Here is a 16,408-nt window from a genome sequence, read left to right as displayed (position 1 = left end):
ATTTTGGCTTTATGGTCTTGGTCCAGTATTACCTATATTTCAGACTGGGAGATGCTCTGTGTGCTCTGGAAAAGCCTGGGAGTTTCCCTTCAATCCTCCCTTTGAGAGCGTCCTCTCGTCAACATGCTATTGATTCATGAATCACGGAATCCCAGTCTGGTTTGGACTGGAGGAACCTTAAAGCTCCTTCAGTCCCAACCCCTGCCATGGGCAGGGACCCCTTCCCCTAGAGCAGCTTGCTCCAAGCCCCTGTGTCCAACCTGGCCTTGAACACTGCCAGGGATGGGACAGCCACAGCTTCTCTGGGCACCCTGTGCCAGCGCCTCAGGACCCTCACAGAAATAATTAAATCTTAATATTTAATGAATACCTAGTTCCACCTTGTGAGAGACTTTACAACACTTCTGCCTGATTTTTTTTTTGCCTCTTATAGTAACTTGACACATGATAGATTTCCTCTGGAGACCCATTTCATGATTGAAACCCCCATGACACAAGCTCTTTCCACAAGTCTTAGGCATGGAGACATTACCGCCAAAGGCTATACATAGCCTGTGCACGTCCCCAGTGTTAATGCTGAGAGACAAACACACATGGGAGAACTTCCCAGCCATTGAAGGCCTTCACTTCTGCTCTCCAGATGGTGTCCTTTATTCTGGGGATTACTCCCGGTAGGTAGCACACACTCACAAATTACTGTGTGGGTGCTGGCGATGTCTTTAGGTTTGTTTTCTGTTAATCAATATGTATATTGCTACTCAAGCACCCATTTTAACCTCTGGGTTACAGACCCAGTGTCATGACCCAAACACCAGTGTGCTTGGTCACCAAAACCCAGGAGATGAGCAAAAACCCCAAACCCCATCAAAACACATTAGACTTTGGCCAACTGTAGGCAGGAAGGCTCTTCCCATGCAGCCTGCATGTGTTATTATTTCCCAGGGATGCCCAAGGAATGGGAAAGACTCATTCGCTTGGTACACTGAATATTTTTGGCTCCACCTGGGATCAGCTGCTTCTGGGAGTTTTATTTTCTGTGCAAGCTGCAGAGGCATGTGAAGGAATGCAGGAGCTCAGTATATAGCCTACCACTGCTGGAGGGAATTAGGATGACAGGGGAGAAGGAGTTGAGGCTTTCTGCTGTCTGCCCTGGCCACGGTATGGAGAGGAGGGTTTGTCCTGGGGACTCCTGGCACTCACTCAAGCTCTCCTTCCCCAGCTGGCACAGCAGGATGATGAAGTCAGCGGCAGAGACGATATTGAACATCAGCGCAACCACAACCAACCTCTACATGTAGCATAGGGGAGGGATGAGACCTGTAGGGTGAGACCTGTAAGGTGAGACCTCAAGGGCAGGGGGGAAACCCCATGCTGGGAACAACCCCCAAACACAGATCAGCTATCTCAGGAAAAAGCAAAACACTGGAAAACTCCAGGGATGAGTCCTGGGTCTTCCTGGCTTGGGAAAACCCATGACAGACAGTTGTACCCTGCAAGGTGGACATATGACAACAGGACAACCACCGGCCCGGCCAAGGCTAACCTATGACCACCAGGTCCAGAGCTGCCTCCTTCCAGCTAATGTGGTTGCTGAGGCTGCAGGAGTAGGAGCTGCAGTCCAACTTCTCTCCATTCCTTATCTGCAGTTCAGTGAGGTTCTCAGAGAGCAGCAAGTGCTTTTCAGGGGGAAGGAGACACCCATCCTTCTTCCAGGATATGGAAGCCACCATTCCCACTTGCACCACGCAGAGCAGCTCAATGGGTGAACCTGTCAGGTTCGAATTGCACTGAAGCTCAGCCTGGGGCATGAGCTCTCAAAAGCAGAGAGAAGTGTGGTAGCATTGCTGGGAGCATGAGTAGTGCCTTGCCTTGGACCTGAACACTGGCCAACATGCAGGAACCCCGAGTCCCTTGGGAATGAGCAGGTCCAATTTACACCACTGGACGTTTTGGAGGGGGAGAAGATACTGCAGGAGCAGGGAAACATCCACCAAGTTCAAGCAGAAATTAGATGTTCCCATCCCTGCCACCCCACTGTCCCTAGGATGGACACTACCAATGCTTGAGGATGAAGCACAGCACCCTGGGCGCAGGGATACTGACCTAAAAGAGATGCGAGTTGGGATTATGCCTGGAAGGAGTGACAGGAACTTTCCAGACACTGCCGGTCACTGGGTGTCCCAAGAGGAGAGGGCTTTTCTCATGCAGCAGTGACATGGGAAAGTATAGGAGGGGGCAAAGAAGTCATGAAGTTCAGCCAAAAAGCAGCAACATGGGACACTGCTGCTCCCTGCAGTTAAACTGGTCCAGCCCCATAAGGGATGGAGCATAGAGAAGCAAGCCTGGCATGCTGGAGACCCCAGCCCTTGCAGAAGGAAAACTGGCTCCATCCCTCAGCTCACCCCTAAGTACCTGCTCTTAACTACATCTCGACTTCCAATTGACAGCAACACCATGTGCCTGAGCTCCTTCATCCCTGAATGTCCTACATGAGGTATGCTCCTGTGGTGATGCAGAGCTCTAGGAAAGGGCAGTTCAAAACTGGATTAGCTCTTGTTTCTGTTTAGTTTTCAAGGAAATTCAGAGACAGAGAATGACAATGCTGCTTTGAAGGAAGAGTCTGCAAAGTTGGACAGGGATTAGAGTAACCTGCTCTCAGGGAAGATGTCTCTGCCCCCCTCCCGTGGCAGGGGTTTAGAACTGGATGAGCTTTAATGTCCCTTCAACCCAAACCACTCTGTGATTCTATGAGCTGTCTGCTGCATGGACCGGTGAATCTCTGTGAAAACCATCCTCTCAACACCTTTGACTTACTGATAAGTGCAAGGAGGGTTGTCCTGTCTTTTATCATGCATCAGATCAATTGTTGCTTCTAGATGCCGCTGTCTCCTTCTTGTACCCTCTGCAGAAGAATCGAGCTGTTCTCTGGATAGAAGATCACTCTGCCTTGGTAAACAGAAGACTGCTCATCTGCATAGTGCTGCATGATGATTTCAGATGTGGTGTTTTTTATATACTCCCACTCAGTGATGCTCATGTTCTTGATATCCGGCGCATGCATCAGTACACTGGATCCTTCAGCTACAAGTCTCCTTTTTGTGATTCTCCCCACTGCTGAAGACCGCTGCCAAATCACCAATAGGTCTGGAAACAGGAGAGATGCCAGAGTGGGTCAGTTTTGAAGCAAAAGCCAATGAGCAAGTTCATCTCCTTGTACACCCTTATCTTATTTTTGCCACAAGTTTTCAACTGACTTCCTGACACCTGTTAAACCACATGCCTGGTTTCTTTCCTCTTTGGCAAGATAAACTGTTGGTTTGTGTTATAAAAACACTTCTTAGCTGGTTAAGACAACGTCTTGCCTTTTGGGATGAAAATGATGGGTATCTGGACTTTCAGGGCTTTAAGCACATCAGAAGGTGCTATCTCAGAGTGACTTTACCCCTGGGTCTCAGCACCTGAAAAGAAGAGCATTGCTTGGAAAACAAACTCTGAGACGCACTTTGCTGGGACTCTGTAGTCCTGGCTGCTAAATAAGTCTGCTGACAGTCTTGGTGTGTGAGAGCTGACCTTTCCGAACACTGCCAGAACCAACAGACATAGTCAACCTGTGTGTCCCACCCCCCTCCTCAAGAAGAGGTTAAGTACTGCAAAACTGCTGCTTCCACTTAGCTACGTGCCCAGTGACCTTATGCATCAGGGCCAGGCTGCAAGGGCAAACCTGAAATGCACTGTACAAAACCCAGGCATGAGAACCCTGTTGTAGCACCACTGGCAGAAAATGACTTGTCAAAAGGAAAGTCACATCTAATATTTCCAGCCCCTAAATCTGACAGAACTGCACCTTGGAGATATTATTAGTATGTTAAAAAAGGTCATGCTGGTTCCTAAAGAGTAAACAAGCTAGAAGTTCAGAAACCAAAAGGAAGACTAGTCTAAGCAAAGAGGGAGGATGATGGAGAAGAGGTGAAGAAGCTCAAGGCAAGGTCTGAGAGCAGAGAAGAAACTCACAGGGAAGCAATCCTTGAGAATGAAGTGGATGAAAGCTGCTTTAAGAGGTGGTGGTACCCAGGTATGGCATTGGAGGAAGAAGGCACTCACCAAGATGGCTCCCCAAAGGAGACACCCTCGCCAGTGCTGCCACAGCCTGGATGGAGCAGGGAGGGAAGGAAAGAACAGGAATGCTGCAAGGATGAGCTCTCCAAGTTGGTGCATGGCCAGTGCAAGCCTCACACAAGTCCCTTTTCATACTCACAGCACATGATGTCCACCAGCAGGCAGGGTAACATGGTGAAGCCCTGAAAGCTCCTTCAGACCAGCATAAGGGATGAACGCTTCCTGCAGTGAGGGGCTCTTGCGGTGGCTGCTCCAGACATGGTGGCCAGGTCTCTGAAGGACAGCTTGAAAGGCATCTGCTTCACAGGGGTTCACCATTAGCATCTGCTACACAGGGATTGGGAAAGGTAAAGGCTGCTTGGTGCAGGAATGGGGGAACCCCCAACCTTCTCCACATGTCCCCACAGCACTGGCATCTCCACCATCAGCACAAGCTGAGGCAAAAGGTTCTTGGAGAACAGTTTGGAGAAACCATCACAGCTGTAGAATCATCATAGAACCATAGAATGGTTTGGGTTAGAAGGGACGTTAAAGCTCCTCCAGCTCCAAACCCTGCCACGGGCAGGGACACCTTCCACTAGAGCAGCTTGCTCCAAGCCCCATCCAACCCGCCCCTGAACACTATCAGGGATAAATGAACAAACCAGGAAACCACCTTCTTCATAGGCCAATAAGAAGCTATTTCAGAGGCTTCTGTGACCTTGCCCTGGCCTTGCCTGGTGCTTTTCCCATCTTGCTGTCAGGGTGAATTGAGCTCGTCAGAGTCCTGGGACTGAGTACTCCAAATGACACATGTAAAGGCTACCCCACTCAAGGGGTGGGGAGAGGAGAAGGGGGGTTCTTTAGGAGCTGTATGAACAGTACCGTGAGGGCCTACAATAACTCTGCCTGCGTTTAAGTTCATGTTTCTGAGATTGAGTAGGAGGGGAAAGCTGTGCCTGGGAGCAGAGCGAAGCTCCTGACAGGGAGGATGGGGGATGAGGGGGAGATCACTCGGTGCCCACTTTTTCAGTTGGCATCCCTATCACCCCAGTTCCCAGCCCCAGGGGTCCAATATCCAGCCTCACAGGTGCAGCTTCTGTTTCCACCACCCCACCGGCCCCCAGCCCCTCCTTCCCTGGGACTGCAGCCCGGAGCTGACCCCCATGACACGACACGACACGACACGACGCGACACGACGCGACGCGACGCGACACGACACGACACGACACGACACGACGTGACACGACACGACATGACACGACACGACACGACACGACACGACACGACACGACACGACACGACACGACACGACACACTTACTGCAGCACCTGGACTGTGCCGCCGCTTGTGCGGTGGGCAGAAGAGAGTGGGGAGCCTGCATCTGGCTCCCACCGTGTGTGTGAAGGGACCACCCTGCTCCACGCCCACCGCAGCCTCCCCGCTCCCTCCGCTGGCTTCACCTGGGAAGCTGCGGTGATCCCGTTTCTGTCCCATGGCTCACCCGCAGCCTCAGCAATGGGACCACCTCCCAGAGAGATGCTCCCTCTGCACCCGCTGCTGCAGCCACCCGGACCTTCAGCTTTCCACTCAGTGAGGCAAAGTTCAGCTCTTGGGAGTATCTCCAGCCCATGCTCTGGACCTCTGGCTCCTGGATTCAGCTGAAACAGTTTTTTGTTTGTTTTTTTTTTTTTCTTTCTCCTTCCCTGCATCTGGTGCAGTGCTTTGTTTGGGTTCAGTCTGATAACACAGATAACGCTGATAACACAGATAACGCTAACACCACACAGTTGCTGCTCATTAGCCCTTATCCTGATCAAGGACTTTTCAGTCTCATACTCTGCCAGTGAGGCATGGCGTAAGAAGCCAGGAAGGAGCAGAGACGGGACACCTGACCCAAATTAGCCAAAGGGATATTCCATACCACAGCACATCATGTCCAGTATAGTAACTGGGGGGAATTACCTGTAAGGGACTAACTTCTGCTGGGTCGGGCTGGGTGTCGGTCAGCAGATGCTGAGTTCTTGTACTGTGCATCCCTTGTTGTGATTGTTTTCCTTTGCCCTTTTCGTTTTATATTCTCTCCCCTTGTGATTTGTTTTATCACTATTATTAGTAGTAGTCCTATGTTATACTTTATTTATCAGACTTTTCTTATCAGAAGAGGGCAAGGAACATGAAGGGGTGAGCAAATGGCTGTGTGGTGCCGAGGTACTGACTGAGCCCATGTCAGTCCTTTTTGGTGCCCAGCAGTGATGTTTCTGTCGGTGTGCAGGGAGGCAGCGCTGATGTGTGGATGTGGCAGTGCCTTTTCAGACGGGAAAAAAACCAAGGACCAAAATAGATTTTGTAAGGTTTCAGTTTCCTGCTGAGCCCAAAGAGAGAGCCCTCCCCACCCAGTCACAGGCAGCATCCAAACACTACTCCCCCTGGTACCCAAATCCCCCCCAACTACAGAGCCCCTCCTGGCAGGAGATGATGCCAGAGCACCCAACACAGGCCAGGGCTGCCGAGAGGGATTTGAATGGTTAAAGAGAAGGCTCAAATCAGCTGCTGCCCCCCTACCCCAGCCTCACATCTGGAGAACAGTAGTCCCCTGGGGATGCTGCCCTGTGCTAATGGGGACAGGCAGCACATAGCCCTGTGGATTCAGGGGGGGAGAACCTGGCACTCTCCAGCACCCTCCCGAAAAAAACCCATGCACTGAATTATCTGCACTGGGGAGCAGGGAATAAAGTGGGAAGGGTCAGGTGAGTCCTGCAGCTATTCCTGATGGCTCTTCTCTACTTAGGGGCTTTTAAAGAGAAAGAAAGGGAGAAAAGTGCAATTGGCCTCCCCTGGCTGTGTGTTATTCAAAACAAAAGGCAGAAATGAGTTCATTTCATTGCTATTTATTGCAGGCATCCCAGAGGCTGAAATCCACTGAAACTGAGAACCTATTAAACCTGGGAGGAAGATGGAGTTGACTCAGCCAAGTGAGAAACACCCAGACCCACCTCTAATGGGTGGAAAGAGCATCCTTGCTGCTGCGCTGGGACATTTCAAAGGACCTGGAAGGAAGAGGAGGAGGAAGGTGTTGAGCATCTCTGGAGCCAGGGGCTCTGGTGCCCCATGCGGCTGGCAGAAGCAAGGGCTGCAGTGACCTCTTTCTGTACCAAACCTTGCATGGCCCAAAGACAGAACAAGACCCTACAAATAGCTGTGGGTGTAATACTGATTCCACTGTATCTCAGGATGGTTTTGGCCTGGACAAAGAGAAGTTGCCTGAGGTCCATGAGGTTGTGATGCCCCACGGGCATTCCCTCAGAAAGCTGGCTAAGCCCAAAGGCACACACAGCATGGCTGAAATCAAAAGGGCTGGGATGAAGGGATTCTTCCCTGTGAGGGTGCTGAGGTGCTGGCACAGGGTGCCCAGAGAAGCTGTGGCTGCCCCATCCCTGGCAGTGTTCAAGGCCAGGTTTGACACAGGGGCTTGGAGCAAGCTGCTCTAATCGAAGGTGTCCCTGCCTGTGGCAGGGGTTGGAACTGGATGAGCTTTAAGGTTCCTTTAAGGTAATCCGTTCTAGGATTCTATAATTCTATGAAACCAGCAGGAATTAAGGCTTAAAGGGGTCAGGCTGAGGCCATGAGGGGAGAAAACTGTGGGCAGATTTGAACAGGGACTCAAGCGCCTTGCTGGATGGGGACCTCCACAGAGTTACCCACTAAACCCAGCGTGAAATCAGGGGCTGTGATAGCAGCGCTGGGCTGCGTCTTTCTTGAGGTCCAGGACTTAACGCAAGGCACAGGGTAGTTTCCATATCCCTCTCTTTTTACTTCTAGATGGTATGAATTCATTTGGAAAAAGGCAATAGAGTCTCTACCTCTCCATGTCTGCCCAACAGGTGTCGCGTTCCTTCAGCTGCCCCTGAGTCGTGTGATCTGTGAAAGGACAAGTCTGTTCCCAGGCAGCAGGAGAAAGCGTACAGGAGGCACCGAACGCACAGGATGGGATGTTGTGCTTGGGATGGTGCCTGGGGCTCTCCACCAAAGGGAAATGGGCAATGGAGAGGTCTTGGGGTCTTCATGAAAGCCAAAGGAATAGTTCCTAAATGATTCTCATGGCTGCTTGATCCCATGGGGTCAGAGGGAGACCAGCTGGATATAGAGCACTTGGAGGAGAAGCGAACTGAAGGAGCAGGAGACTTACAGCAGAGGAAGATGGCGAGGAGCGGGAGGGCCGACACGGCCGCTGTGCTGACTGTGAGGATGGTCACATCCATGAAGTCCGTGCATCCTTCTTCTGGGTGTAAAAAAGCCAGGAGTCAGCACTAAACACCATTGAGGCAGAAGGTGATAGAGGAGAAAGGCAAATCACCGTGAAACATGCACATGTGCAAAACAAGGGAAAATAAATGAAGAGGGAGGTGTTGAGAATCTAGTTTTGCTTTTGCAAAGATTTCACTTCTCTGAAAACCCCAATTTGCTGGATTTGGTTTGGGTCTAGCTCCCAGCAGCCAAGTTGGAGGGATATTGGGATTTACGTATCATGTACAAGCTTTAGCCTGAGTGTGTGGGGTGGTCCCTGGAGCAACCCCTCTCACCGTGGCGATGGTGGATGTTCTTGATGAGGAAGCTGGTCATCAGCACCACCACAACCACTCCTCCGGGAGCAGCGTAGCCCATTGTGCGCTCCGCTGCCCGGGGGAAAACAACAGAGTCACATTAGCATGTGGTACAGGATGCAGATGGAGCTCTGCCCTCACCTGTGATCTGGTGTGGAACCCACCAGCCTCGGGAGCACAGATGAAGAAATACAGGTTTCATTAAAAAAAAAAAAAAAAGAAAAAAAAAGGAAGAATGAGATTTTGGGCAAAATAACCCCCTGTGACCATTTTCCCCTCCTTCCCTCCTTGTCATCCTTGGTAGAGCAGCTCACCTGTTTTGCTTTTCAGCTGGGTGAGATTTGTAGGTTGGAAGGTTACAGTGGTGGAGACCACGAAGGTTACCACCGTGATGTATGTAAGGGCAATCTCTGGCAATATGATTGCAACAGAAGGGCCTGAAAGAAAACAGGACAGGGCAGAGCATCTGTTTACCACCTTCATCGCTTTGTAACCTTCCATCATATCCCTTTCCCACTCTCTCACAGACTTTTCAAGCTGTTCTAGCAAGCAGCCTCTCCATCTCTTGGTCACTGTAACTGCCCTTCTGCAATTAGCCCACACAAGGGCTCTGGGGAAAGGGGAGTAACTGTATTAATTGCATGCATAGGTTTGTAATGCATATGGAGGTCCAGGGCCCCATGACTAGCTAAGATCACACATGGGGAAAGACATGTGTTGTTCTGGCTGGGTCCATCCCATGTGTTTAGCTGTGTTACCCTCCCTCTGGGGGCACTGCCTTCCTGCCTGACCCCACCAGACATCTCCCATGAGGTCTTCACCCCACATGGTCTGCAGGTGAGAGATCGTTTCTCTGTGCTCCACGGTAAAGGCGTAGTCTTTCTAGCACCACCCCCTGCCCCCAGCCACCCGCAGCCACGTCCTACCTTCCTCTCGCATCCAGAGGCCACCGGCGGTGCCAGCCAGGATGGAGGCAATGCACACCAGCCCGCAGGTGTAGGCGCTGAGCCATCGCCATAGTTCCCCCCCTGTGCACCAGAGCAGTTCCGGGTGAGCTGCGATCCCCAGGACATCCCGCACCAGCCCCTGCTAGGTCCCTGCCTCAGCTTGGGATGCAGCCTCTGCCCACCCAGGATGCTGGGGGATCCTTGGTGGGTTGGACCTGCTCTTTAGTGAGGGGAGCCGGAAAGGGCTCTGTTTCCCCCCAGGACAGATAATTAAACACAACCTCTTGAAAGTGGAGCCTTGTAATAGTAAAACATAAAAACCACACACACAAAAAATTTAAAATCCCGAGAAATGTCTTTTTCCACAAAGGTGTCAGTCAGCACCTCAACTGTCTGGAATAAAAATGTTTGGGAAGTACCAAGATCTAACCAAGCTTGTTCAGCCTGGAGAAGAGAAGGCTCCTTAAGGGGAGACCTTAGAGCAGCTCCAGTGCCTAAAGGGGCTGCAGGAAACCTGGAGAGGGGCTTGGGACAAGGGCCTGTAGGGACAGGCCAAGGGGAATGGCTTGAACCTGCCCGAGGGGAGACTGAGATGAGCTCTCAGGCAGAAGCTCTTCCCTGTGAGGGTGCTGAGGCGCTGGCACAGGGTGCCCAGAGAAGCTGTGGCTGCCCCATCCCTGGCAGTGCTCAAGGCCAGGTTGGACACAGGGGCTTGGAGCAAGCTGCTCTAGTGGGAGGGGTCCCTGCCCATGGCAGGGGTTGGAGCTGGAGGAGCTTGAAGGTCCCTCCCAACACAAACCACATGAGGGTTCAGTTGCCCTGACTGGACTCACTTATCCGGAGCTTTTCAGACTGGCAGACGGGAATGATCAGTCCCCATGCTGAGACAGCAGCAAAGACCACAGCAACCACTGCGATCCTCAGCACATCCTGCAAGGGAGGTGAGAGACCTGGAAAACACAAACCCAAGGAGCTGGGAGTGAGACCACTGCTGGGCCAAGCAAGGGGGGCTTTGGTGGGCCAAGGGGTTTCTCTCTCACCAGAACACATTCAATCAATTTGCCACCTGGTGTCGAATCAGCACTTTGTGCTGCAGGCTGTGGTCCATGGAATGTCCAACCTCGGACAAGTGCTGCCCACAGGCTTTCTTGGCCACCCCCTCCCTGATCCCCAGTGTTCTGCTCACCATCACCTTGGCCAAGGGCCATCAACCTGGGAACTCCTCCAAGAGGGAGCAGCCAATCTCCTGCCATCCATCCTGCCAAGGATTGTGCTTTGGTGGGATCGGACACTGGGAATTGCTGCCCATCATCCTACCATGAGGAGCTCCTGTCAACAGCATGTGGGGCACAACCACACAAGAGGGCAGCTGAACCTTGGGGGATGGAGGCAGAGGCATGGGATGAAACTACCCTGGGATCCCCAGGGAAGGGTGAGAGAAGAAGAGTGATGGGAGGCAAAACCACAGCAGCCATCACCTGCAACCGTGATGTTCAGGGAGGTTTCTTCCCAGCTTATCCCATTGCTGGCGTTGCAGGAGTAGGAGCCGCAGTCCGATTTCTTCGCTGACCTCAGGTACAGAACGCCGCGGCTGCTGGAGAGGAGGAAGCCTCTGTCCGGGGGCAGGGGCTGCCCGTCCTTCTTCCAGGTGATGGTGTCCACCTTCCCCTCTGCCACCTCACACAGCACCTCGCCGGTGGCCTGGGTCATGAGAAAACTGCTCCGGAGCTGGGGGCGAGACACGGGTTCTGGGAAGGGGACAGGAATACCAGAACCTCTCTCAGACATCGCCTGGAGCATCGGTGATGGGCTGTGATTGTCACTGCAGCAGTGCAGCCACGGGTGCATTTTCCTTGGGAGTCCCTGGGGTTGCCATGCTCATGGGTTTGGGCTGGTTTATTGCTAGCTGAGTCATTGCTTTTATTGCATTTGGGTAAATAAAGGGCATTTTAAAACATGTCAGGAAATGAGGGGAAAGAAAAAAGAGGATAAAGATGCAGATCCCATTCCAATTTATGTGTGGTTGGAAGAAATGGGTGGTGAAAGGCTGTGGTAGCATTATGGCAGCAGCATTATGACAGCAGTGAAGGGATAATGCCAAAGTAAATGAAAGGAATTGCTGGGAGTGATATCCAGGAGGAACTTCTGTGTTATTTCAAGTCTGCTCTTATCTCTGGGGCAGCATCTGGTACCTGCAGATTGCAAACAGACCATCAGGCAGCGTGGCCAGAGGCCGAGGACTTTGTCCTGACTTTCCCATAAAGCTCCATGGGCGCAGCTCTATGGGCTCGGCTTGGTCTGCTCCCCAGAAGTGCTGGAGGTACCCTGTGCAGCAGGCATTGACACACAGCAAACCCCAAGTCCCTCCCTCCCTGCACAGAGAATAGAAAGAAAGGGAGGGAATTGTGTTTCCAGGATGGAGCCCAGCCCTCTGTCACAGCCTGGAAGGTCTCCTTGGGCAGCATCACCAAATCTGCTCCCCTAGGACATGTTGGGAACCTCTCCCCAGAGTCTTCCTGGTGATGTCTCCATGCATGACAGGCTGATAGTCCATAAACAGTCAGGTATCGGTTTGTCATATTTGAAAAATCATGGCAGTTAGGTGAAGTTCCCAACGACTGGAAAAAGGGCAATATAACCCCCATTTTCAAGAAGGGGAAAATGGGTGACCTGGGGAATTATAGACCAGTGCAGTTCTGGTGTCCTCAACATAACAAGGACATGGAATGGTTGGAACAAGTCCAGAGGAGGGCCACGAGAATGATCAGGGGACTGGAGCACCTCCTGTATGAAGACAGGCTGAGAAAGTTGGGGCTGTTCAGCCTGGAGAAGAGAAGGCTGCGTGGAGACCTCATAGCAGCCTTCCAGTATCTGAAAGGGGACTACAAGGATGCTGGGGAGGGACTCTTCATTAGAGACTGGAGTGATAGGACAAGGGGTAATGGGTTAAAACTGAAACAGGGGAAGTTTAGATTGGATATAGGGAGGAAATTCTTTCCTGTTAGGGTGCTGAGGCACTGGAATGGGTTGCCCAGGGAAGTTGTGAATGCTCCATCCCTAGCGGTGCTCAAGGCCAGGTTGGACAGAGCCTTGGGTGATATGGTTTAGAGCGAGGTGTCCTTGCCCATGGCAGGGGGGTTGGAACTTGATGATCTTAAGGTCCTTTCCAACCCTAACTAATTCTATGATTCTATGATTCTAGGTAACGCCCCTGCCCTGCTTGCACCCATTACCCTGTTCTTTCCTCCCATGCCCACCACTTACTGAGGACTTCCAGCAGGATTTTCAGGCTCTCCCTCTCTCCCATGTTGACAGTTGCTTTGTAGATGCCACTGTCACTTTCCTGGACACCCTCGAGCAGGAGAGATCCATTGGATGGATGGAAAACAGCTCGTCCTGTGTAGGATGCGTGGATGGCTGGGCTGTGGGACCCCCTGTAGTACTGCAGGATGGTGTGGGAGCTGGTGCCATTGAGATATTCCCACTGCATGGAGTAGACCTGAGTGACATTACCCAGCCCAGGAAGCAGCACTGGTGATCCCACAGCAGCAACTTTACTCTTGAGGGGTTCCAAGATTTCTGCAGCCTGTTGCAAAGGCACCAGCAGCCCTGGAGGGTGGGAGAGGAGAAGATGAGCTGGGGAGATGGAGCAGGTTGGCATGGCTGGGGAGAGGCTTTGGTACGTGGATGCCAGGGGCACACACGTGGTACCTGGACTACTTGGTCACAGCCTCTCACAAAGCCATCTCTCATCACGTTTCCAGGCAAGGAGACATTCCAGCTGGAGCAGATACGGATGCCGAAACACAGCTCAAGATGCTTGGAGCTCTCTGCTTGCAGAGCTGCAAGCTTGTTCTACTCCACTTTTGCGTGCGTTTTAGGTGGAGTTCCCTCCCAGTCCATGCCAAGAACAAATTTTCTAGTTCTGACCTAGTTTCCACGGTTCATTCCCAATTCTCAGCCTTGTTTGGGGCTGAAGGTGTCCATCCACTCCCAGCAGAGCTGCCTCCCTCAAATCACAGGGTGATTTCTGGGTTCATCATCACTTGGGCTTTAAGAGGCACTTGGGGACTTCAGGAGGAGGGTAAATCATAGTGTCACCCCCTGCGGTTTTTGCTCCCCCTTCCTCCCCCCCCCCCAACCAAACAAAAACCAGAGCTTTCTAGAAAAGCCAGGTAGAATCACAACTAAAACCCTGGGTTGGGAAGTGAAGTCGTAAAAAGATACATGTTTTAAAGGGTGAATGTAAAGGGTTTAAAGCAAGGAGCCAGCTCCGGGCAGAGGAAGCAGAAGGAAAGGTGTTTATCTGCACAGGCAGCGGTCCATCCAGCTACTTGCTAGCAGTGTTCCTGGTACTCCCGGGGCGCTGCTCTGTTGGAGTGCCATGATTTCTCCTAAAGCTCCTTCTCTCCTGTGTAACTGCTCCACAGGAGCATCAGCTCCGAGGCTCACAGAGACAGGGACCAGCATCAGCCTGTCCCAGCCGCAGCCCCGCAGCCAGGCTTCCCCACCGGGACACAGGCTCCAGCAGCACTGGAACACTGGGCAGGTGGGACACGGCGCCCTGGCTCCCCACACACCCCATTTGCTTCCCGGTGCCCCCGTTTCTGCCTCATCAGTGGATGCTCATGAGTGTTTGCTGCCCATGCAGACAGCCCGAGAGCAGCCCCTGCACCCTGCCTGCTGCTCCCGGCAGCTCTGCAGGTGGGAAAGGAACCAGTGAATCCAGCTCACCCGATGGCTTCCATCTCTCACCCCCACAGCATCGAGAGACGGCTCCTGCCGTGCCTGCCCGCCCCAGCCACCCTCGCTGTTACCCAGCCTGAGAGGAAGAAACAGCCTCATGGCTAAAAGCCCCCTCGCTGTAGGATAACCCTGTTCATACAGGACATGCGGCACCACCAGCAGAAGGGAAGAGCAAACACTTCATCTCAGGCAGCTTTCACAACTGCAATATCCGAAGATCATCCAATAGGCACCTGGAGCTCACTAACAGCATCAGAAACCTAGGTGCATTCTGACAGGTTTCTTTTCTCTTTTAGATGCTCACCCTGAAAACTCTTTGTACCTGTGCACTTCAAGGCAGCCACTGCATATATAAGGACCACACTGAGGCTCTTCACATAAGTAAAACTGCAATAAATGTTGTGTTATTACATACATCAGCCCCAGCACAAATCTGCAGCAGGCTTTTAGCCTTGGCACTGTACTTGGCCCTTGGGCTGCTTCTGCCTTCTCTGTCTTTGCACAGTGAAGCAAAGACATCTTCCCCTTTCAGGTGAAGCATTTGCCCCCTCTAAAAAGCCTCCTATTGACCAGACATCCCCCTGCTCAGCTGCAGAACTGTGCTGAAGCCTCAGGCTCTCTGTGGGCTTGCACCAGGCAAGGATCTGGACGCAGACAGCATCAGCACCCACCCCAGCCTGTGGACTGTTTACCTGCAAGGAGCACCCAGCCGGTCCCCAGCAGCTCCATGGGATGATACGTCAGCATCTGCCAGGGAAAAACGGCCCAGAACTGCCCTGCTTTCCCAACAGCCCTTCAGGAGTTCCCGCTGTGAGAACAGCTCAGGCTGTACCGGGTGAGGAGTTCCGGTGCTCCTGGTGCAGCGCTGGGGTAATCCCAGCCTGTTCTCCTGACAATTGCTCCTCTCCTTCCCTGCCGCCTCCTCTCCTGCTCCTCTGTCTGGAGATGCTTCCCGGAGCCTTCCCAGTGGCAGCTCCCGGCTCTGGCTCCTGCGTCCCCTGATGCTGCTGCAAGTGGGAAAGCAGAGCTGCCTGCTCCCTGCCCACACGGCAGCGGGGAGCCGCAGATCCCAAGGCTCTCCCTATTGGTCAGGAAAGCCCTGGGAGCAGCCCCCACTCAAGGAAATGCTGAGCTAGATTGACGAGGCCAAAGCAAGGAGAATATCCCAGCTGCCTCCAGGAGAGGTACCTGTTCCAGTTCTTGCAGCAACAGAGATGACAGGTGATGTTCCAGATCACTGCCCTGCCCTGAGGTCAAATGAACACCCGTGGCATGAGAAAGCACAGAATCCCCGCCTGGTTTGCACTGGAAGGGACCTTAAAGCTCCTCCAGTTCCAAGCCCTGCCACGGGCAGGGACACCTTCCCCTAGAGCAGCTTGCTCCAAGCCCCTGTGTCCAACCTGGCCTTGAACACTGCCAGGGATGGGGCAGCCACAGCTTCTCTGGGCACCCTGTGCCAGCGCCTCAGCACCCTCACAGGGAAGAGCTCCTGCCTAAGAGCTCATCTCAGTCTCCCCTCTGGCAGGTTCAAGCCATTCCCCTTGGCCTGACACCATTACTGAGCCAGTCGCAGCTTTAGCTGGTATTGCCAAGCTTGGCTTTAGCTATTGGCTTTGCAAGAGGTCTCCAATGCTCCCTGTGGGTGCCTGAGAAGTGTGGTTGTTTCTCATTTCCCCACCTCGGCCCTGGTGAAACCCATCTGCACCTCTCACACCAGCTCTGAGGTCTGGTGCTCCTCTCTCTGTAACCTGCCACATCTGTGTCTCAGTAGGTTCCCAGTCCCTGGCCAGGCTGCTTGTCCTGAGGCAGCCCCAGCTGCAGACACTGGTGGAAGGACAATGAACTTTAAGGTGAGCGGAGCTTGCAATTGGCCCAGTACAAAGAGGGGGAGGCTTTTTTTGGTGGGGGGGGTGCTGCTAAAGGGGAGGCTGCTCCACTCAGACCCTGCCTCTACCCTTGGCTGTGGCCAGCTGAGCACTCTCATTTCTATTTTAACCTCCCCTTCTCCCTGTGCC

The 16,408-nt window shown here is 52.7% G+C and overlaps 1 protein-coding gene across 3 annotated transcripts; it reads right to left on the bottom strand.

The window, feature by feature from the left end:
* Positions 1 to 6,971: 6,971 nt before the first annotated feature.
* Positions 6,972 to 15,239, bottom strand: LOC133216906 (hemicentin-1-like). 3 transcript variants are annotated; one of them, XM_061362005.1, is made up of 10 exons: positions 15,086 to 15,239; positions 12,912 to 13,256; positions 11,126 to 11,395; positions 10,481 to 10,597; positions 9,627 to 9,728; positions 9,015 to 9,137; positions 8,842 to 8,868; positions 8,286 to 8,378; positions 7,960 to 8,017; positions 6,972 to 7,146 (listed from the first exon to the last, which is right to left on the bottom strand). In XM_061362005.1, the coding sequence occupies exons 1-10, from the start codon at positions 15,138 to 15,140 to the stop codon at positions 7,095 to 7,097; spliced, it is 1,242 nt and encodes a 413-aa protein (XP_061217989.1). In that variant the 5' UTR covers positions 15,141 to 15,239; the 3' UTR covers positions 6,972 to 7,094. The 3 variants fall into 3 exon arrangements, with proteins under 3 accessions (XP_061217989.1, XP_061217988.1, XP_061217990.1); XM_061362004.1 differs by lacking the exon at positions 8,842 to 8,868 and adding an exon at positions 8,680 to 8,772; XM_061362006.1 differs by lacking the exon at positions 8,842 to 8,868.
* Positions 15,240 to 16,408: the final 1,169 nt, after the last annotated feature.

This window comes from Neopsephotus bourkii, unplaced genomic scaffold (genome assembly GCF_033783945.1).
Source record: "Neopsephotus bourkii isolate Nb327-2 ecotype Australia unplaced genomic scaffold, CSIRO-AGI_Nbou_v1 NB_1067, whole genome shotgun sequence".
NCBI lineage: Eukaryota > Metazoa > Chordata > Aves > Psittaciformes > Psittacidae > Neopsephotus > Neopsephotus bourkii.
The sequence above is the reverse complement of the archived record's forward strand: the minus strand, read 5'-3'. Positions and strand labels throughout refer to the sequence as shown.

What these genes read in the sequence shown, in the direction of transcription:
- LOC133216906 (XM_061362004.1), bottom strand. Translation starts at nt 15,140, where the DNA reads ATGCTGACGTATCATCCCATGGAGCTGCTGGGGACCGGCTGGGTGCTC. An exon ending in CCTGAACATCACGGTTGCAG is followed by an intron (nt 10,598 to 11,125) that starts GTGATGGCTGCT and finishes TGTGTTTTCCAG; the next exon opens with GTCTCTCACCTCCCTTGCAG. An exon ending in CCTCTGGATGCGAGAGGAAG is followed by an intron (nt 9,138 to 9,626) that starts GTAGGACGTGGC and finishes GTTTTCTTTCAG; the next exon opens with GCCCTTCTGTTGCAATCATA.